At 34.1% G+C, this 24,094-nt stretch overlaps 1 protein-coding gene across 3 annotated transcripts; it reads left to right on the top strand.

Moving 5' to 3' along the window:
• The first annotated feature begins 13,737 nt into the window (after window positions 1-13,737).
• LOC120091058 (AT-hook motif nuclear-localized protein 13-like) lies at window positions 13,738-23,013 on the top strand. Of its 3 annotated transcripts, none has more exons than XR_005485640.1 (6): window positions 13,738-14,512; window positions 14,602-14,654; window positions 17,593-17,721; window positions 20,783-20,941; window positions 21,129-21,470; window positions 22,865-23,013. XR_005485640.1 is itself a non-coding variant. In XM_039048865.1 (5 exons), exons 1-5 carry the CDS (start codon window positions 14,029-14,031, stop codon window positions 21,390-21,392), a joined length of 1,089 nt encoding a protein of 362 aa, XP_038904793.1. In that variant the 5' UTR covers window positions 13,738-14,028; the 3' UTR covers window positions 21,393-22,051. The 3 variants fall into 3 exon arrangements, 1 of the variants encoding a protein (XP_038904793.1); XR_005485641.1 differs by lacking the exon at window positions 22,865-23,013 and adding an exon at window positions 22,364-22,630; XM_039048865.1 differs by lacking the exon at window positions 22,865-23,013 and having other exon boundaries at window positions 21,129-22,051.
• Window positions 23,014-24,094: the final 1,081 nt, after the last annotated feature.

Genomic DNA, 24,094 nt, shown 5'->3' with positions numbered 1-24,094 from the left:
TATTATTCTTCTTCCTCCAAGGTGATGAAGACCACTCTTCTACCATTGGATTCCTAGGGAATAACAAGATTGCACTTCCAGTGGTGTCCCTTGTTCGTTTAAGAAATGTTTGTGAGAAGACAGAGAGGTAAATGTGAAGAGTTCGGGATTCGACAAAGGTTTGTTGCTTTATCCTTTTGTTTCTTGCATGCTTCTTATAAAGTTTATCTATTATTATTTCTATTTTCTTTGTTGTTTTTTTCTTTAAAAACTGAAAATCAAAATACAAAGCGATCTTACGCTTCTGCAGGAATTTGATTTCCTTCAAGGGGAGCATGAGGGCCTCGAGAGGAGGTATGCTTGTCCCAACGTCTAAGAGCCTTATCAAACTGCTTTGCCAGAAGAGATATGGATTCCGTAAGATTCTCATCAGAATCTTTGGGTTACATGCTTCCATCATCTGTAGAGGATTTGAGTGCAATTCCCTTGACCTTATTTTCTATTTTGTCACCTAAGGTCATTTCAAATGTTCGTAGAGACTTGAACAACTCATCAATTTTCATTGTACTGATATCTTACACTTCTTCGATAGCAGTAACATTCATATCAAATCTTTTGGGGAGAGCGAAGAACTTTACAAACCAGTTTCTCTTCAAATATTTTTTCACCAAGAGAAAAGGATTCATTAATAATGTCAAGAAGACGAATATTAAACTCAGACATACTCTCATCAACACACATTTTTAGAGATTCAAATTTCGTTGTCAAAAGTTGTAACCTTGACGTCTTTACTTTCGACGTTCGCTCGTGAGCCACAGTAAGAATCTTCCATAATTCTTTAGCAGTAAAAAATGTGTTGATTAGCCTGAAAATATTTTGATCGACACCATTGAAAATATCATTCGGTGCTTATGAGTTTCCTAGAGAGGCTAGATCTTCTTCTTCAGCCCTGTCCTTCTCAGGTTTTAGAGTAACCACACCATATTTGTCTATCACATTTGGGTGTATCCACCCATTGAGAACCACCTTATATGATTTGTTGTTTATGGATTTAAGAAAAGCAATCATACGAGCCTTCCAATAGGAGTATTTTGTCCCATCAAGGACTGGCAGCTGAGATGTAGATCCACCTTCTTTGATTGACTCCATTAAGAACTCAATAACAGCAATCAACCCGCTCTGATACCAATTGAATTAAAGAAGGATGAATTACAATGATATCAAAAGCTAGGAAAGATATCACAAACAAAATAACAACAATTGTGCGAGAAAAGAGAAAGATAGAAAACACATAAATTTGTTACCCAGTTTAGTGTAATCACACCTTCCTTTGGGAGGATCTGTGCCTGAGTGAAAAGAAATTCACTAGTATGTAATTTAGTTCTAGAACACGCACATAAACTAAAATTACATAAAGTTAGCTTACACATAACTGAATTACTAGTGAGGCTTACACATAACTGAATTACTAATGAGCTAGTTAGGCTCCCCCTAACATCAATACGCTCTTCATTGAGTTTGCAGAATTAGGCCCCCCCTAAAATTGTTGCCACAGTAATGATCTCACATTCTCTTCACCTTTAGATGAATAACCACTCACCTAATGTCTTTACCAACTCTATCAATGTCCGTTTTTTCAAAACATGCTTTTGAGACCATCTAGTTAATTTCACGAAGATAATACATATACAACCCCACAGTTTCTTCACCAAACTTTTTTTTTTTTGAACAAGAATCTCTAAATCAAGAGGATTTTGATAGCTGACCTAAAAACCCCACCGTTTTTTTGACGTTTCTTTTTGTCCAAGTTTCTTCGGTCTAAAATTCCTGAAAAATTAGCTTTTTATGATTATATTGGGAATAATCCTGCAAAAGGTGGATCCCTGGAGAGATAGTTCACTAATAGACCAAAGGATTCGAAATGTCGACAATCCATAACCAACTGCAACAAAGAAGGAAAAAAATCTTCCAACAGATCACTATCGATTAGGAAAAAATCTTACTAAAGATAGAGACAAAGAATCTAACATAAAAGAAAATATTATCTGTCAACCATAACAATAATATAACTTATTTGGAACTTGAATTCAAGTATGGAAGCCAAAAAATCATGATAATCTCGCTCTACAATCTTAAACCAGAGCGAGAAGTACCTAGCATGTCGAGTTTTGGCCACATAGCAAGGGTTGGAGAAAGAGCGAGAGCGAGATCGTACTTGGGCGAGAGCCAGAGCTAGCATGACTGAGAGTAAAAAAGCAGAGGAAAAATATAGAGGGAAAGGGTTGGATGGAGAGAAAAAATGCATATGAAGTTTGATATTTTTGGGATTTTTTGGTCTTCAGAGAAAAGAGTAGTGTGTTTTCGCTCAAACCAAGGTATATAGACTACGGGAAGATAAGGACAAAGTACGTCAAAAATCCAGATGAGTCTCATGTAGTTCATTCCATTGTAATCAGTTTGATACCTCAGTGGGAAAATCAAAGTGTAGGAATGAGGGTAATGTTAAAATGTTGGCCCCACCAATGCTTTTCACTTACAAAATAAGTAAACAGCCAGAAAAGTAGTTAAATGGGCCTTCTTCCATGAATTGGACTACAATCCTTTAAATTGCAAGGAAGTAAACGAGACCTTAATTTAATTCAAAACTACTCTCTTGAAATAGAAATCTATTAGAATGAAGAGAGAAAAATTAGAATTTGCTTGTCGTGTATAGTGGTGACGACGTAGAATATTGTGTCAATGTTTAAGTCTCGATTTTTATTTTAGGTCAGTGCTACACCATCCTTCAAGATAGTTTTCAAGGGTGTTGTTTGTAATTTAACTTTCAATACATTGGTAGGTGTGAGAGAGAAAGTGTAAAAGAGAGGAAGGTTGTCACTAGCCACACCTAGCTAAATTTGCTAATGATGGCGAGAATGAGGAGAAATGAATAAATAAAAAGAATATATGTACTAATATTATAAACATTATATAATAATAATAGATGTCCACTAGTGTCATGCTTAGTTGTTCAATGCAAGTGTCATTTTCTCATTATCACATGTGTTGGCTATGTGTCATTCAACCACCCATGCATAGTGTCTAAGTGTGTCACTTCCTACTTGCTAAAATTTTCTATAAATAAGTGATCATTTGTAGATTTTGTAGAGATATATACATTGGTTGAAACTCCATCAATTTTGGAGAAAGTGGAGATTTTTTAAGAAATTTTCTATTTTCTATTATTTTTATTTATTTATCATTATTTTTATTTATTTGTTTATATATTTATTTTAATATTATATTTATTAATATTCATGTTTCGATTATGCCTCGTTTTTCCTACAATTCACAACAAGCACGAGCTTCGATCATTTTCCCCGCTAAAGATAGGTCTTAAAGGTATGTCGGTTTTTCCCTCTTTGTTATAATTAATAAATTAAATGTTGTTTTACATATTTGATATATGTTAAGTTTTTTAATATAAATATAATATTTTGTAATAATGTTACTATGAAAAATATTACAAAATTAGAATTTGTAGCATTTGATATTAATGGTAATAATTATTTGTCATTAGTGTTTGATGCCAAAATACATCTGGATGTCACGAAATTATGATCATCAGAAAATAATTTTTTTTTCCAAAAGCTCGTCGTAAATAGATGGGCTTGAGGCTCCAAAATTTTAAATCAATATAATATAGAAGACATTTTTCTACATTTCAGATATGCTTCTGTAGTAACAATATCGAGAGAAATATTGTAAAAGTATTTTGCACTTATATGATGTCTTCTCGTGGCTAAATGAAATAACGAATTATTGATTAAAAAAATATGAATCTCAGCCAATTAGAGCAATAACATTCTCTAAAGTGAATGTTGTAAAATTTAAATCGTGGATGAAAAGTCATGAATCTCAACCAGCTGGAACAACAATATTCCCTGAAGTGAATACTATGAATTTTAATAATTGTGGCCGAGATCGTGGTCATGGTTGAGGTCGTGACCGTGGCAGAAGAAGAAATAATTATTATTTGAGTTGTGGTCGTTCTAATTATTCAAATTTCAAAAGAACCACACAAAATGATGATCACAAAGGAAAACCTCCACAAGATAAGAATTAAAAAAATGTTGGAAATAAATGCTTCCGATGTGGAATAACTGGGCATTGATCATGTATCTGTCGTATGTTGAAACACTTAATTGATCTCTATCAAGCCTCCTTGAAGGAAAAAGGAAAAATGTGGAAGCAAATTTTACATACCAGGATAATGACATATTTGACCCATCCCATATGAAAAATTTGGATGTGACAGACTTCTTGGAATCTCTTGAAGAGAAAATTGGCAAAATTAATGGAACATCAAGTGTTTCCTTTGACTTTGAAAATATCTAGATTTAATGTTGTTTTTTTTCCTTTTTCATCTCCATGTTTTTTTTATTCTCTTAATAGATGTTAACCTTTGTATATTCCAAATGTTGTTTGTCTTATTGTAATCATTTTCTTTTAATGAAGAAACCTTGATCATTTTCATATATTGGGTGACTTAAAAATGAGTAAAGAAGATCTATGTCTGACAGACAGTGCAACTACACATGCTATACTTACAAGTAAAAAATATTTTTCCAAACTGACAATGCTGGAAACAAAAGTCAATACAATATCAAGTTCTGCAAACCTGATTGAAGATTTGGAAAAGCAAATATTATTTTTCCTAGAGGAACAAAAATTTTAATTGACAATGCATTATTCTCTAGTCAGTCAAAGAGAAATCTACTTGGTTTTAAAGATATACGTTGCAATGGTTATCATATTGAGACTGATAATAAGAATAATGTGGAATATCTATATATCATATTCATTGTCTCAAATTAAAAACGTATATTGGAAGAGTTGCCTCCTTTATCTTCTAGATTGTATTATACTCATATACAAGTAATTGAAACATATGCAACAATGAACCTGAAGTTCATGAATCTAGACATTACAATTTGGCATGACCGATTGGGTCATCTAAGATCTATAATGACGAGGAGAATTACTGAAAATTTAAATGGACACCTATTGAAGAACCAGAAGATTCTTCAATCTAATGAATTACCGTGTGATGCTTGCTCTCAAGAAAAAATGATAATTAACCATCACCAACTAAAGTGAGGACTGAATCACCTACATTTTTAAAACGAATTCATGGTGATATATGTGGACCCATTAACCCACCAAGTAGACCATTAAGATATTTTATGGTATTAATAGATGCTTCCAGCAGATGATCACACATGTGCTTATTATCAAGTCAAAATCTTGTATTTGCAAGATTACTTACTCAAATATTTAGGTTAAGAGCACAATTTCCTGATTATACAATTAAGACCATTTGTCTTGATAATGCTGGTGAATTTACATCCTAGACTTTTGATAATTATTGTATGTCAATTGGGATAAGTGTTGAACATCTTGTAGCTCATGTTCATACACAAAATAGTTTAGCAGAATCATTTATAAAATGTTTACAATTAATTGCAAGACTATTACTTATGAGAGCTAAGCTTCCTTCATCTGTATGGGGACATGCTATCTTGCACGCAGTATCACTTATACGCATTAGGCCAGTAGCTTATCATAAGTACTTGTCATAACAATTAGCTCATCGTCAAGAGCCAAATATTTTCCATCTGAGAATTTTTGGATGTGCAATATATGTTCCAATTGCTCCACCATAAAGCACTAAGATGGGTCCTCAAAGGAGTTTAGGAATATATGTTGGATATGATTCCTCATCAATTATCAAATATCTTGAACCCCCTGACGAGTGATGTATTTACTGCACAATTTGCTAATTGTCATTTTAATGAGACAAATTTTTCCAACATTAGGGGAGGAATTAAGAAGTTAGAAAAAGAAATTACATGGAATACATCGTTATTGTCTCATTTAGATGCCCATACAGATTAGTGTGAACTTGAAGTTAAGAAGATAATTCATTTGCAAAATATAACAAATCAAATACTAGATGCGTTTATAGATGTAAAGAAAGTAACTAAGTCACATATACCAACTACAAATGTTCTATAAAAATTTGATATCGCAACCCAGCAAGTTGTCACTAATGAGTCTAAAACACGCCAGAAGCGTGGCAAACTAGTGGATTCTAAAGATAAAAATCCCCAGAAAAGAAAAATAATTAATTGTCAAGAAGACTTGGTCGATGATGTAAATATCCATAAAGAAATCCTCGACATGACTAGTGAGGAAGGTGAAGTACCTAAAGATAATAATGAGATTTCAATAAACTATGACATGTCAAGAAAAAGATGGAATCGAACTAATGTAATTATTGACAACATTTTTGCGTATAATGTTGCTCTTGATATTATATCTGAAAATGAGAATCCTGAACCAAAATCTGTTGAAGAATGTCGACATAGAAAAAATTGGCTTCAGTGGAAAGAAGTAATCGAGGCAGAATTAAACTCACTTTCAAAACGTCAGATTTTTGGACCTGTAGTCCAAACATCAAAAGGTGTTAAACCTGTGGGATACAAATGGGTATTAGTGAGGAAAACTAATGAAAATAATGAGGTCATAAGATATAAAGTAAGACGAGTTGCACAAGGTTTTTCGCAAAGACCTGGTATTAATTTTGAGAAGACGTATTCTCCGGTGGTGGATGCAATTACATTAAGATATTTAATTGGCTTGACTGTGTATAAAAGTCTAGATATGCATCTTATGGATGTAGTCACAACATATTTATATGGATCTCTTGATAATGATATTTATATGAGAATCCCAAAAGGATTTAAGGTACCTGAAACATATAAATCAAATTTTTGGGAATTGTATTCCATAAAGTTATAGAGATCGCTATATGGATTGAAACAATCAGGACGAATGTGGCACAATCTCCTAAGTGAATATTTATTGAAAGAAGGATATAAAAAATAATCCAATATGTCCGTATGTTTTTATAAAGAAATCACAGTTGGGATTTGCTATTATAAATATATATATTGATGATTTAAATATAATTGGAACTCATGAAGAGTTTTCAAAGGCAATATGGGATATTTATTCATCAGTCATCTTATACAGAAAAAGTTTTGAAAAGATTTTATATGGACAAAGCACATCCATTGAACATTCCAATGGAAGTTCATTCACTAGATGTAAAGAAAGATAGATTGCGACCTCGAGATGATAATGAAGAACTTCTTGGTCCTGAAGTAGCATATCTTAGTGCAATTGATGCACATATGTATCTTGCTAATAATACAAGACTAGATATTGCATTTTCAGTGAATTTATTAGCAAGACATAGTTCTTCTCCAACAAAAGACATTGGAGCGGAGTTAAACATATACTCTATTATCTCCGCGGGACAATCAATATGGGTTTGTTTATTCAAATAAATCAAATTTTGATCTAGTTGGTTTTGTAGATTCTAGATATTTATCTGATCCATACAAAACTAGATCTCAAACAAGTTATCTATTCACATATGGAGGAATTATGTATCGTGGCGGCCAATGAAACAAACCATAACAACCACTTCCTCAAATTATGCTGAAATTCTTGCAATTAACGAGGCTAGTCGAGAATGTGTATGGCTAATATCAATGATAAAGTACATTCGTGAAACATGTGGTTTATCTTCTAGTAAAAGTCATCCAACGATATTTTACGAAGAAAACACAACATGCATATCACAAATCAAAGGAGGTGAAGGAACTCTAAATAAAGAACCAGTGAGCGAAAGCGAATTGTTCCAACTTTCATTGAGAAAGAACACAAACAATTACAATCTCAAAGAACAAATTATGCATAAAAAATAAACTACAATCATGCTTCTTTAATTGAACAAGGGATAGAGTATGCAAACCTTTGAAGAACTCTTTCTTCAAGTATCCCTCGTGAAGGATCTCAGATCTAAGAGTTCCATGAGCACATTCGGATCACTCCGATCTCACCATGACCGAAATACATCAATATACATTCAACACATACAATTATGCAAACAAAACTTAATTAACGGCATGCTTAGAACAAGATAAATAACAAGGGAAAGAGTTCCATACCAGTTGAAGACGTTTTTCACACTTTAGAACTCCAATGCAGCGGAAAACCTCCACGCGATCTACCAACGTCCAGCAGCAGCGTCAATAAAAGCAGCACGAACACGAATACCACAACGGGGATGACACCACCACTAAAGAGCCCTAGGTATTCTCGGAGTGAAAACCCAAAGGGTGGTCTTTGGTGAATTTAGTGAGAAAGGAGGAAACACAAATCATGTAAGCGATAAGCAAGTGGGAGGGAAAAAAACGCTATCACATAGCAGAAGTGCTTATCGTTTAGGAGGAGCTACATGATCGTGTAGTATTTATTGCACGATCATTTAGGAAAAAGTACACGGTCGTTTAGTAAAAATGGCACACTATACGATCGTTTAGAGAAGCTATCCGATCATGTAGGAAATAGCATGCGGTCGTTTAACGCGAGGTGGACGATCGTTTAGGCAGAGAAGAGCTATCGTATAGTCTCTCAAGCGATCATTTATATTCACCAATGCGTGCTTCCGATCTCTTTTCGGGCGATCTGACGACGGACGATCAAAATGAAAACCTTTTTTTTCATTTTAATTCATCGGTTACATTAACCGACGCTCCCCACTAACCCACGTCCGAACGTGAAAAATGTATTAATTATCATATAATCATTCAACTAATTAATTAATAAATATAATCATATTATATTTTTATCCTATAGTTTGATATCATATATCGACTATAGTATTTTCTCATCTACTTGATATAAATCATATTTATATCTAATTTCCTCTAAAATAATGTATCTCACACATTTTCCAATTATATCATATATAATTAACCAGTCCAATTATATCATATATAATCAAACTTCCTCTTGTCAATTTAAACATTTCAAATTAACCCAAATATTGGTTCTCGACTTTATCCAAGCTACCTAGGGGACCTAATGGACCTGTGGCTCGAAGCTCCAACGATTCGTGAATAGCTGACTAAACTCTTTAGCCACGAGATCCACCATCCGTTAACTGTCAGGCATTCCACTAAAGACCAACAATTGAACTCTTCTTACCACAGATATATTTCTTTATCCATCGGATATAACCAATCATGAGTACGATGACCCTTCACAGATGTTCGTAAGTACAGTTGGGCCAAATTACCGTTATGCTCCTGTAGTTACATCTCACTCATTAAGTACCACTGATTCCTCTAATGAACAATACAACATGGTCCAACTATGTGTGAACACCTCTCGGGCCAAGAGAAGGTGTGTGGCGCCACATCGTTCAAGCCTCGGAATCAGCCCTTAAGGGAGCTATCTATCTACTTACCCCTGCCTCAGGGAAGGAGTGAATTCCATCTTGTGTAGCTGAGTTTCCAACTCCCAAATCAAACGAATCCCCAAAATGGTAGGTTTGAATCGGTGAACTGGCCACTCACACCCATATAAATCAAAGGACCGCCCTCAATGGCAGAAGTTCCCAACTCACTCAAGATTGAGGTCATGTTACCTATGGTCATCTTAGTGAAGTGAAGTTTCTGTCATGAACGGTGTTATATAACGAGATGTTAACACTTTGTGGTCAGGTCTTATACAAACTCTTTGTATAGGACGCCCCACTTACATGTCCCCAACACGAATGATCAGGATCAGACCATCTGTGACAAGTCACAACACTTGTGACCATTCTACAAAGCGGGTCGCATCTGTAGCAGGATAAAGTTTCCCTCCTATATCCATATACTACAGACCATTTTGATTATCACTCAAGACATGATCCACTTGTATGTCATCACATACATGCTTGAGTCACATACAGATAACCAGAGATTTTATGTTTATTAGTTTGTGGTAAAGCAAATAAAACAAATAAATGAGCAAAAATACAAGATGTGAAGTAAATATCATATATTAACAACACAAGCATTCGTACAAACTATTTACAAACTACAGGACACGAGACTTTAGGGCATCAACCCAACACCTCGATCGTTCAGTAGCTCGTTCAACGACACGAACTCGAATGCAACGATCAGAACAACTAAGAGCATGCACTGAAGAATCCTCGATCACTATCGAGTGTAACTCGATCCTCGACCCTCAAACGGAACAAGAATACCACTACAAGAGTTACCTTGGTATTCTCAGTGTGAGAATCCAAGAGTTGTGGGCTCTGTATGACTTTGAACATAGGAATGAATGAGGTAAACGATCGAGTAAGTGGGAGAAGGAAGAAATCTATCGTATAGACTTAATACTCGATCGTGCAGTAAGAAGAAGCCTATCATATAGACTTGCTACTCGATTGTGTAGTAACGAGTAACTATCGTATAGTAAACTCGATACTTGATCGTTTAGGCTGTGAGATGCTATCGTTTAATAAAACTCTTTTACTTGATAGATTTTCTTTTGTTAGACCGATTCAATGAATCATCAACCTATGATTTTGGAAAACCATTTTCCTCTCTATCTCACAGTTGTTATAACCGTGCATAACCTCCCATTCAAGTTGGTTATTGAAGTAAAAGAAAAATTAATTATCATATAATTAATATATTATAAATAAATATAATAACCAACTTATCATATTATATTTATAGCCTATAGTTTTAATATTTCATCATATGAAACATATAAACCATAGTTCTTTTTCTATTTTATGGTATTTAATATAAATCATATTTATATTAATTCCTCCAATTAATAATGTATCAAATACATCATATCAATTATATCACATAATTGAACCAATTTAATTATATCATATATAATCAGATTTCCTCTTGTTAATTTGAACACTTCAAATTAACCCAAAATCTGATTCTCAACTTGAACACATTGAGCTACCAAGGGAACCTTATGGACCTGTAGATTGAAGCTCCAACGATACACGAATAACTAGCTAAACTCTTTAATCACAAGACCCACTATCCATTAATTATTGGTCACTCCACTAAAGACCGACAGTTGCACTCTTCGCACTACAGATATATTTCTGTGTCCATTGGATATAACTAATTAATAGTGTGATGACCCTTCACAAATCGCTCGTAAGTACAGCTGGGCCAATTTATCGTTTTACCCCTGTAGTTACATCTAACTCCTTAAGTACCACTGATTCCTTTAATGAATAATAAGTCATAGTCTTACTATGACTGAGTTCTCTCTTCCCAAGAGAGGGTGTGACCACTATGTTCAAGATTCGGAATCAACCCTTAAGGGAGCAATTTATCTACTTACCCCAACTTCGAGGAAGGAGTAAATTCCGTCTTGTGTAGCTGAGTTCCCAGCTCCCCAATCAGACGAATCTCCAAAATGGTAAGCTTGTTGAGTTGGCAATCTGGTCACTCTCACCCATACAAATCAAAGGACCGCCCTTATGAGCAGGAGTTCCCAACTCACTCAGTACTAAGGTCATGTCACATATGGTCATCCTAGTGAAATGTAAGTCTCAATTATGAATGACGTTATATAAAGAGACTAATCATTTCGTGGTCTGGTCTTATACAAACTCTTTGTATAGGATACTCCCGCTAGCATGTCTCCACATGAATGGTCAGGATCAGACCATTTATAGCACTTAATAACACTTCTAACATCTACAAAGTGGGTCGCATCCATAGTGTTACCAGGATAAGGTATCCCTCATTTATCCATATACTACAGACCATTTAACTTATTACTTAAGGCATGATCCACTTGTATGTCTCCACATACATGCTTAAGTTACATAAAATAACCTCGAATCTTAGTTTATTGGATTGAGTAAATGCTTATAAAATAACACTGATTTTATTAATAACAATATGTTTACAGAGTGTTTACAAACTACGAAACTACCAAGAGAATTAGAACACCAATCCCAACAGGAGGATATATTAAAGTAGATAGAACAAAACATATTTCACATAAACTTTTCTACACTTATGATCTTGAAGAAAATGATGACATCATTGTACAACAAATTTGTTCGAAAGATAACCTGACAGACTTATACAAAAGTATTATCTACCATAACCTTTGAAAAATTGGTACACAACATTGGAATGCGGCGACTCAGAGATCTTAAGTGATGTTTTCACGAGGGGGAGCAAATATATTCTTTTGAAAGTATAAATTATATGAAATATGTACTTTTTTCCTTCACTAGGATTTTTTTCCCATGTGGTTTTTTCCAAATAAGGTTTTAATGAGGCATATTTCATATGTTGAATAGGTATCTAAGGGAGAGTATTATAAATATTATATATGATAATAAATGCCCATTGGTGCCATGCTTAGTGTCCAATGTCAAGTGTCATTTTCTCATTATCACATGTGTTGGCTATATGTCATCCAACCACCTATGCATAGTGTCCAAGTGTGTCATTTCCTACTTGCCAAAATTTCCTATAAATAAGTGGTCATTTGTGAATTTTGTGGAGATATATACATTGGTTGAAACTCCGTCAATTTTGGAGAAAGTTGAGATTTCTTAAGAAATTTCATATTTCCTATTATTTTATTTATTTATCATTATTTTATTTTATTTGTTTATATATTTATTTTAATATTATATTTATTAATATTCGTGTTCCCATTGTGCCTCGTTTTTCCCACAAATTCACAACAACTAAAATATTATTACTTTTTATTTATTAGTATTTTAAATGAAAAAAATCAATTTAACATCGAAAATTGTCATGTTATTATCAATTTTAACAATGATTTTTTAGTTACATAAAATTTATACTTCAAACTTAGATAACTGTTGGCAATCTTAACTCTAAACTTTAAAGTTATTGCAATTTTAACCCTCTAATGATTTTTTGCTCTAATTTTTTTTTTGTTAAATATTGTTTTGGTCTCTATTTTAAAGTTTACTCAATTTTAGTCCATATACTTTCAATTGTTTTGTTTCGTCATTGTACTTTCAATAAATATTCAATTTTAATATTTGTAGAAATTTGATAGTCATTGTTTTTTTTTTTTTTTTTTTTTTTAAATTTGAAGGTCTAATTTTAACACTTGTAGATTGAAATGTCCATGGGGTAGGATGATTTTCCTATCCCTGTTGTTATTCCTCACATCATTACCCATCCCACAAATTATCTATGAGAATACAGTGGGGATTCAAACTTTTCCTCGTTAAAAAAAATCAATGAACTTAAATCATCAATATAAAGAATTTTTCATTAAATAGTTAAATTCCTCACTAATTATTTTATATGATTAGTTTTACATGGGTGAAAAATTACTTTACTTTTCTATTAAATTATTCATATATAATCTAAATTTAAATGTTTGATTCAAACATATTATTTATCTTTACCATTAAATAATAAAATTTTAAATTTAAGTATAATATTTATACAATAATAATAGCAACAACATAATATTAAAATATTATAATAAATAAAGAAAAAGGCTAGGGTAGAGGCCACGAATGCATTTTTCGTTCCTATCCTCGTTTAGTTAGGAAAATTTTTCCCATTCCATCCTCTATTTCTCACCTAATTAGGGTGAGTCCCCGTGGGGCTGTCTCCATAGGAAAAATAGACATTTGTACTTATAGAAGTTTGTGGGCCTAATTTTTATAATTGAAAATTTAAAGGTAAAATTGTAACTACTATCTCACTTTAGGATGATTTATGCAATTTGTCATTTTTTGGGTGGTTAATTTAACCCAACATTAAATTGATAGGTGAACGAAATCTTGTTGAAGCACAATATAGGTGAACAACAAAATCAAAGAAAAGAAAAGAAAAACTAAAACCCTAAAAAACAAAACCCATTTCGCGGTTCTCTCTTTCTCTTCCTTTCCCGTGTCTGTTCAGTCGTCACTCATCACTGATCGAACAAAGCAGATACCCAAATTCGTAACACGAATCACTGAACCAACAATTTCCCATTTCATTTCTTCCTTCCAAATTCCAAACAATCAAACGAAGAAGAAGAACAAGAAGAAGAAGAAGAAGAAGGAGAAAAGATCTCCTTTCTTCCCACATTCCCCCAATCTGATTTCCCTTCCCCCCCATGGATTCACGGGAGAGGTCGATGCCTTCTGTTCATCAACATCAGCCACAATCAACTCCACCCAACAGGATGATTCCCAACAACGCTTCTTATTCCACTAATTTGCCCAATTCCAACAATACTTCCCCTTTGATCAACCCCAATTCCGCTGCTGCTCAGATGATGTCTTCCGCTTCACGATTTCCCTTCAACTCCATGATGGGTTCCTCCTCTAAGCCCTCCGAATCCCCCAATGCGGCTTCTTATGATGGATCGCAGTCTGAATTGCGCACTGGTGGCTTTAACATTGATTCTGGGAAGAAGAAAAGAGGCCGCCCCAGGAAGTATTCTCCAGATGGGAATATCGCCTTGGGTTTATCCCCAACCCCCATCACTTCTTCCGCCGTTCCTGGTGATTCCGCCGGCATGAACTCCCCGGATCCTCGCCCTAAAAAGAACAGGGGACGGCCGCCTGGTACAGGGAAGAGGCAGATGGATGCTTTGGGTACTCATCCTTCTTGTTTTTCTTTCCTTATTTTCTTTTATTTTTTGTTTTCTGTGTGCCTTGTGTAATGGTGTTATCCCGGTGGACAGGGACTGGCGGTGTTGGCTTTACTCCTCATGTCATTCTTGTGAAACCAGGAGAGGTAAAGAAATTTGCTTTCTTTTGTATTATTATATGGGTGTTGAATTGGATTTGATGTTATTATGTTTTCTTTTTTGAACTCTTTTTTGAACTTTTATTATCTCTTCAATGGTATTCAATTCTAGTTATTTCCTCTATCCATTGGTTGGGCTTCTATGTGTAGTTCATTAAATGAATGAGCCGGGAGGTTGTCGATTTAAGATTAGATATTGAGATTCTACAACATTGGCTGATGCACCATAACTCCTTTCCTTGAGAATGTGGATATGTAAATCTTTGTGTTGTATGTTGTTGTCTCTCCCTTGTTCATAACACTTGTACTGCCATAATGTTACTCGGCTTGATAGAAAAAAGAGTGAGAGAGAGAGAGTAACTCAAATGAGAAAGAGTTTTGAGTTGAATGTAGATGGTGTATAATAAAAAGAAAGAATGCATCAGAAGTTTACAACATATAGAGTTATGAACCTGTTTTTGTGGAAAACAGATAAGGTAATTTCCTTGGTATGCTCTTCTCGCATCTTTATCTTTTTAATAAAATGACAATGGCATGAGACTACTTTCAAAAGTACAAAGCCCCTGGATTCTGAGGCCTAAAAATGCCTCAATTTTAAGTTTAGATGTATACACTCTGTCAATGAAGTGATGGTAAGAGAAAATGAGAATAATATATGATTATACAGAAAGTTTTCACGGTTTTGAATTAGATGGTTAAAATTGGGATTTTTTTGCAAATTCCTTGAACACCTTTTTGGGCTTTTTCTTTTGTAGTTTGCATATTTCAGTGGATATTTATTGTTTCCTATAAAAAAGCTTTCCAACATTTGAATGTTTTATTCATCCTACAAAAGATTTGTGCTAGCAAGTTTCAGTGCTAATTGATTCAAATAAATAGCAAACTGAACTGTGTTGTGATTTCTGGAACTGCCCATGCTAGAATAATTGAGCTATATTGGTTTTGGCTGATTCCAAGGTAAGAATTTTAACTATTTCACCTTATCGTGTAGTATTAGGAAACTATACAAATAGCCTTTTGTGATATTAGATTTGCTCCAGAAACAGAAAGGAAAACAATTGTTCTCACTTCTGAATCTGATATATCAAATTCCTATCAAGATCTAGCTTTTCCCACAATAACATCAATTTTTTGCTTGTGAAGGAAACCCATTGGAATGAGAGTTTGATGGAAGGGAAACACTTTTTTTTTTTTGTCAAACTGTTATACTGCTCATTTCAAAGTGTGGTTCTCGTTCCTCTTTTGGTTCTGCATTGAATTGGATCCACGATGTGTAAAGTTCGATATTGTGATTTCTTGTCATTTTTAAGATATAATGTTAATATTTGATTGTCCAAAGTCAAAACAGTTTCCTAATCCTGGATTCAGAGTGGAGTCTTGTTATGAACTGTAAATGTTGATGGGAGACCTGTTTCGATTGAAATTAGGCTCGAGTGATAGAAGCTGCTTTTGGGGATACTCTTCATCACTCAACAGCCTCTTAAATTTGTGTTGCAAGACTTTTTAACATTGTAGAATCTAGATTGTGCGGTGCAAGGGAGGTGGCTGGTCTATTAGTTAGAGGAGAATTTTGATTGGTTAGGAAATAGAAACATGACTATCCTTGAAGGAGCTTTTCAGGAACTTTCTAGTTCAGTTTGGTTTGGCTCTATTTCTTGGTCTTTTCATTTACAAAGAGAGATCGTTCTTCCTTGAGACATCACCAAAGCTATTTGGCATCAAAATACCACAAGAAAGTGATTTTTTACATGGTATCTGATTCTTCAAGGGTTAAGCACCTACAGATAAGATATCGTTCGTTTGTGTCATCCTTGTCGCCATCTGGTTTGTTTTTGTGGTAGGATGTATTTGAGAATGCTTCGTTTGTTCTTTTTGGATGAAAAGTCTAAATGTAGGGAAAAACTTCATAAACTTTGTAGTTTGTTTTGGTTGCAGACTTCCCGTTGGTAATGTCCATTAATTTTTTTAAGGAACCCCTTTGAAAAAGAAAACTAAAGCATTGTAATTGTGCGTGATAAAAGCTCTTCTTTGAGCAAAATGATGATGATGATAATAATAATAATAATAATAATAAATAAGTAAATAAGTAAAGAGCTCTTCTCTTTGAGGTTTGGGTGGAGAGAAACACAGAATTTTTTGAAAGAGCGGCAAAAACTGGGAGGGTTGTCTGAGAAGAAATTAAATTCTGGTTGTCTGAGAAGAAATTAAATTCTGACTTTCTTTTCTAGTGTCCTCTGCTTTAGATTGTAATCACCTCATTTGCTCTTCTAATATTTAAAAAATGCTGTTTTTTCTTTCTTTGAACCTTTATGAATATTAATCTGTTCAGGAAGGCAAGAAAGGAAATCTCTACAACTTGTTAAGTACGAAGGTCCATCGTAACATATTTTCTGACAATCTAGCAATGTTATTTCAAGAAATGTGCTCTTTTTCATTTTTTGGATGGTCGTGATGCTTGGGCAGGTTTGCACACACATCCACATTGTTCCGATGCCAAATTTGGAGGTCTTAACTGATGCCGTATTTTCCTCACTGTTGTTTTTCTTTATAGGAATGAATTTTGAGGTTTCCTCTTTAAAAAATCTATGGTACTATCTAGTGGCCACCAGTTAATTGAAATGGCGGCATTTCACTTTTAAGACTGATAGGATCATTCATAAATATAGTTTTGTCATTAAAACCACATAGATACTTTTTTAATTCAGTATTTAAAAGCATTTACAATAATCATCTTTCGGGCATTTTCTGCTCTTGACCTTTTCTGGAACAAATTGGTATTTTAGAGTAGTTCTCCATGGTACAGACTTTTGTGCTATTGAATGTGTTTTAATAGTTTACTCTCCCTCCTTAATATGGATATGGATTTATAAGTTTCAAGGGTTAATCGATACCTGTTTTAAAAAGATGTATTTTCATTGATTTACAGGACATTGCCTCAAAAGTTATGGCATTCTCACAGCAGGGGCCGAGGACTGTTTGTATTCTCTCTGCCCATGGTGCTGTCTGCAATGTTACCCTTCAACCCGCGATGGCAGCTGGTACTGTGTCATATGAGGCAAGTTTTATATTTCATTTTCCTCGATTGACTTTGGAGAATTGTAGCCATCAAGTGATATCAGACTTGATATTGTTTACTGTACATTCTAACACATCAACTTCGAAAGCGGAGAAGGATCCATGTGAGAGTTTTGCATAAGCTTATGTGCACACATGATGTTCTTGTTTATTATTGCTGGTCCTCACTCTTCTCTACTCTTGATGTTGGTTTTCCTTTGGAGGCTGAGAGTCACTTTACATCAAACGCTTGTACATTGTATTAGGCTAGCTATCCCATTCCTGCATGTACTATCTGCCTCTCATAACCTTCTTGAAATTTTACCGTCTTTTTTCTTCATCATTTTCATTTGTTGAAAGTCATGTTTGTGTTTGCTTTTCAATTTAATTGGTTACTCTTTGCCCTGTATTATGGCGATGAAAAGTAAAACCATGGCCTTTTACAAACATTGCCATTTTCATGAACTATATAGAGAAGAGGCACGTTTCTTCTAAACAGTTCTCTTTCTGAATTTTCAAATGAGTTGTTTATTTCCAAGTGAAGAATGGAAAGTCATGGTAACTCAATTCATCAATTCATCAGTGCCAACCTTGAGTTAGCTTGTTCTAGTACATAGTAAGTGCATGGTGTTGGTGACCCCTGACCAGCAGTTCATGCTTTTATCTGCATGGAGATTATCGTAATCCCCTCTGTTTGTAAGATGTGCTAGTGCTAGTACTCGTAATGTATTTCATCTGTTTCTTCCAAGCCTGCCACAAGAACAAAAAGGTAGCATTGATCATTAAGGGTTTTAGCCTTGTGGCTGAAGGTGTGACCCAAAGGTGGTTGGAGTAAGAAGAATCCCCTAGGTTTTTGGGAGCACAGCAGGAGAGACTGAAGGAGCTGTATTGCAAATCGGTGGCAAAGGGGCAGGGTATATACAAACGTTGGTTATTTTCACTCTTGTTCTTACATAGCACACACGACTGACTAGGGGCTGATAACAGTTGAGCTTCATTTATTTTCTGCCGGAGGTATTAAGTTTACTGTAGTGCCATAACTGATCAAAGACTTTGATCTTCTAAGGATATTAATATCTAACTGACATTTTTAACTTTATTGGGAGAAGAATAGTTCTTGGGAAGAAAATGGAGTGGCAAGAGAAACGAATAGAGTTTCCAAGATTTGTGATCTGAAATCTGCAACCCGACTGGAAAAAAATTCTCGCTAGATTGTAGGAAAAAGTAACTAGAGGTAAGATTTAATTGGTCATCATTCTTGTTCAGCTGCTGCTTTTTTTCTTTTCTTTTCTTTTTTTTTTAAAAAAATATTAACAAAATAATATAATAATAATAAAACAAATAAATAAAATAAAATAAAATAACCATAAATTTTTTGAGGAGGAGAAAGGCTGCCTCAACCAGGGTTAAGGAAATTGCCAAAAAAAAAGAAAAAAAAAACCTCCTAACGATCACAAACAGTAGGTCAGATTTGTGGGCACAGCTTATGTTTGATTTTTTTTTTTTTTTATTAGAAACTATTTGATTGATAAATGAAATATCCAAGATACAAAATGTTCCAGGAAACAACAAGAAATTATTTGATTGATAAATGAAATATCCAAAGCTGAAGTTTAATTTGGGCGTATGCTTCCACAAGGATGTCATATTTGTCTTCCTGAGATTATTTCAGGCTGGTGGTTTCCCTTCCTGAGATTATTTCAGGCTGGTGGTTTCCAAAGAAAAGATTCTAGATGAACATCTTGACTTTCTTAGTATAAGAGTCATTCCAAATCTACTTGCAACAGTGGAGAACTTGAGATTCTATGGCAGCATCTTTAAGGAGAGAGACTTACAAGTGACTATATACAGATGGAAGTTTAGAGCCAAACTATTTATCTTGAGGCAATTTAAGGAAAGGGTCAGTAATGAGAACCATGAGGGAAATCCACACTGCAATTTCTCAGTCACTCAAGTATATCTAATCTTAGATAGAAACAGAAAGTAGGCACTACAAAAGTTCTTTCTTAACTTAAAAATGTACAATAATTAATATTTGAACTCCATTTTGGCTGAGCTGCAAAGAGAGGCCACAATTTTATATGGTTTAAAAAAATCAATTTAGGTTTTTTATTAGAAAAATTACTTCATCCTTTTCAAGTCTCCCATCAAGTAATCACCATTGAATTCACCCAAATAATCTGATTTAATATATAATATTTCTGACTATTACATTTCAGAGATTGCAGAAAATTGGTAATGCAACGATTAAGCTGCAGAGAGATGATCTGTGTTAGATGTTGAACTGTTACCATCCCTTGAAGATTTTGAATTTGGGTTTGACAAAAAAGGTTCCGGCTGGATCATTTCAAGAGATTATGAATACTGCTCTGCTTTACTATTCTCTTTGACTTGAGAAATGTGATGCTAGCTCATCATTTTGACAAGAGGGTCATATTAAGCTGCATCTGAGAATGCATTGTCCAACTAGTGCTCAGTCATTATTTTAAAAGGAAAATTTAGGTGCTTTGGTTGAATTTTAATAGTGCTATGCTTCAAAATATTTGAATGCAAGAAACAGAAGAATGTTTCAAGTGATTGATATGCTTAGGGATGAGCTTTGAGACTGATATTCATGTAGACTGGTATATTTCTTTGAACTCTTTTGCAATTGTTCTATTTATTATTGCCAATTGGTAAGTTTTTCATATTCTATTGGCTTGATTGTCCGGGTTTTAACTTTTTGCACATCTTATTTGTCAATTAAATATGCTGCAAGAGAAGAAAGGGGAAAAAATCAAATTTCTCAACACAGATCTTTTTTAATGAACATAAGAAAGCATTTATTCTGCATCACTAGAACCTCAGAAAGTTTCTATTTGTTGTGATGATTCATTAATCCTGAAAAAGCTGGGGAAAAAAGAACCTATTCTAGTTGTAGTCTACCACAACCTTAAAAAAATTTCTACTGGTGGTCTTGATTCATTAGTCCTGAAAAACTAAAGAAAAAGATCTATTCTAGCTGTACCATTTCCTTTGTACACAAGGTATCACCAATTCTATTGCTTTTAAATCTTATGCAGGGCCGCTATGAAATCATATCTCTATCAGGTTCCTTCTTGATTTCTGACAATAATGGTAATCGTAGTCGAAGTGGTGGTTTAAGTGTGTCTCTAGCAAGTGCAGATGGACAAGTACTTGGTGGAATTACCAACATGCTAACGGCAGCATCGACAGTTCAGGTACTAGGTTTCCCTACTGTCTACAGTGTTAGCTTGACATAATGTTGTTATTTCTCTTTTTAGATGGATTGAATGTTCTGACTTAGTTGCATAACTCATCTGCTAATGTAAAATTTGACAATACGAGAGGAGCAACAAAAATAAGTTGGTTTTTGTGCCTTAAACCATGTCTTTGATGAAAAATCAGGTTATAGTCGGTAGCTTTCTCGTGGATGGGAAAAAGCTAGGAGCTAGTATACAGAAATCTGGGCCTTCTTCTACATCTCCCAATATGTTAAACTTCAGTACGCCCGTGGCAGCAGGCTGCCCCTCTGAAGGCGCATCAAATAATTCATCCGATGACAATGGTGGTAGCCCTTTAAGCCGGGGGCCTGGAATCTACACCAATGCCAACCAACCAATGCATCATAATATGCAGATGTATCAATTATGGGGTAGCCGAAATCAATAATGAAGCTGCTTGCTCAACTTAACAGTGTAGTGCATTGGGTGTCGAAGTGGTTAGTGTTTTGCATCCCGATGTATAGAGGTTAGTTCTGGATTCTGTCCCTAACATCCATTGCGCGAACCCCGTATCATAACTTTTCTAGATTAGATTCTCTATTGATCTTTTAGCTGCTGGTTAGCTTTATTTCTAGTAAGTCCAAATTGTCTACTTATAACATTTATCCATGAACGTGGAATTTCTGAAGATTATGGTAAATCGTATCGATTGGGATGTCACTACTAAAGAGGGTAAATCTTCAACTGTGCTTTTCTCAAGAATTAGGGACAATCAAATGCATCCAAAGATGCCGTTGTTGAATCCATAGTGAGTACAATTAGTTTTAACCTCGTGGCTTTTTTTTTTTTTTTTTTTTTTTTTTTTTGTGATTCTTTCCTTGGAAAAGCCATGAAGTTGAGTCGACATGATTATTCATGGAACAATATGTTCAAGTCAAGATTGGTACAAGTTATTATAGTATTCGGGGCTACCATTGTCAGGTGGAAACAAACTGTCCCTATTAACTGGAAGAGAACTAGTTCTTGTTGTTAAGACCATTTTCAAGAGAGGAATGAAAAGAGAGAAGAAAGTAGGTCAATGTATGTGAGTTGTCTTCACTTTTTCAATTGCTTTGGATTTCATTGCGCTGAAATAGATGGTTCTGTGATCTGTGAGAATTATGAAGTGTTTTCTGAAATTTTCTCTGCAATGTTTACAAAATCCTATGAGTAGTTTGAGAAGGGAGGGAAAGGTTTGCAATTATCAAACACTTTTGACGTGAGAGACAATTTGCATGTGTGCAATGGAGTTTTTGTTCTTTATTTATTATAGCTCCTGAATACTGCATTTAGAGTATATTTTGTGTAAACTTCAAAATTAATTTGTGGAGATTGTTTTCTTTCAATTCTTAGTCAAACATTAAAATCTGCTGGTTGAAGGTTAAGGATGCCAATAGAGCTGACAAAAAGGCATTTCAATGGATATCAATGACAAATGAATTATAAGCACAAAAGAGGGGTAGAAAGGATTATTCCAAACAGTGGGAAACAGAATGGGGCAAAACCCACATTTGCTCCTGATCTTTTTCCTCCTTTTTAAAAAAATTGGAGTTCTATCTTTATTATTATGTCATTTGAACATTTGTTTTCATTATTTGTCTGAATGTCTCATCTTAATATGAATGCCTCTTATTTTCCTCATCTTATTTTTTCCGACTACATTTGGGTGTGGGGTATTCGAACCATAAACCTCGTGAATAGTAATACATTCGGATGCCAATTGAGCTAGGTTCGATTTGGCCTTGTTTTCTTCACCTTAGGAAAACCAGGACCTATTGTGACACAACTTTGTAGGAATTGTACTTGAGTTTTGAAGAATAGATAAACTATTCTAAAAATAAACAAAAATATTGTGTTTGACATGCAACATAAACGCTGCAGGTAACTCTTGAAGCAATGACGACTTACTATGGTCATCCTTTATATATCACATTCTGCATTTCATCATTTGCATATTATTTGCTATTTTGACCCTATTAGACTTTGTAAAATTTGCATTTGAAATCAGTAGTAAACACAATATCAGGAGATTGTACCCTAATTGTGTACCAATTGAATGCCAAACATATTTGTTCACTATTATGTATGTCATTTTGTACCGAGCTAACCTGAGATCAATTTGAGTATAGTTTAACGGTTACATAGGATGACATGTATATAATAGTTGAAAATATGTTATTTTCTCATTTCCTCCAACTGATCATTACTATCCCATCGGATTCTCTTCCAATTTCAATGTTCCCCCAGCCATGATTTGTTCACTCATTTCCCTCCCAAACCCAAGTTTGCCATCTCTCTATCTTCCCAGTCCCATCCTCTTTGCATCATTGAAAGATTCAAAACCTTAAAATCTTTAAAAGCCACATTCTATTGAAAACACAAAGAAACCGAGTTTGATTCGATCACTTACTTAGAAGCTGAAATGACAAAATGATACGTCATTAATCTGTTGATTTCTTTTATCGAATAATGACCAAAATGAATCAAAATACTAACTATTGGATCAAAGGAGTATTGAAATCTTTTTTTTTCCCTTGTCATCCAATTTCTCAAATTTTGTAATTTATCCTTAAACATAGTTTACTTTTAGGGAAAATTATCAAACTTTCTATGGATTTCTACATATTTTATCTTTGTAATGAAATTAAAGGTACAATTTAGTCCTTTTAACTTTTATATGCAAATGATTTAGTTTCCAAACTATATATTTTGTGATGGTTGAATTTACTATTCAATAAATTGTGTAAAAATTATCTTAAAAAACTTTTTTTTACAACATGAGATGTGGATAATCGTACTTTTGAACTTGAGGTTGACAACATAAAATTATGTCAGTTTTTCTTTTTCTTTCTTTTCTTGAGGCAACAAATTTATGCCAATTGAACTAATTCATGTTGGAAAAGAAATTGTGATAATTGATTTCCTATCTAGGAAAATCATGTCAATAGTGGTTTTTTTTTAAAAAAAAAAATTAATAAATTAAAAAAAGAAAGATAAATTAAATAGAAAAAGGCTTTTCAGTCCTAAATTTAAAACTTGAAGGCAAAGGGAAGTGACTAAATTGCTGCATATTAAAAATTAATACATATATGATTTTTTGGGAAAATTTTT

This window comes from Benincasa hispida, chromosome 11 (assembly GCF_009727055.1).
Source record: "Benincasa hispida cultivar B227 chromosome 11, ASM972705v1, whole genome shotgun sequence".
NCBI lineage: Eukaryota > Viridiplantae > Streptophyta > Magnoliopsida > Cucurbitales > Cucurbitaceae > Benincasa > Benincasa hispida.
Note: the sequence above shows the minus strand (reverse complement) of the source record. Positions and strands in the feature narration are given on the sequence as shown.

Coding starts and splice junctions, on each gene's coding strand:
- LOC120091058 (XM_039048865.1), top strand. CDS start 14,029: ATGGATTCACGGGAGAGGTCGATGCCTTCTGTTCATCAACATCAGCCA. Junction 14,655..17,592: donor TTCTTGTGAAACCAGGAGAG/GTAAAGAAATTT, acceptor ATTGATTTACAG/GACATTGCCTCAAAAGTTAT. Junction 20,942..21,128: donor CGGCAGCATCGACAGTTCAG/GTACTAGGTTTC, acceptor ATGAAAAATCAG/GTTATAGTCGGTAGCTTTCT.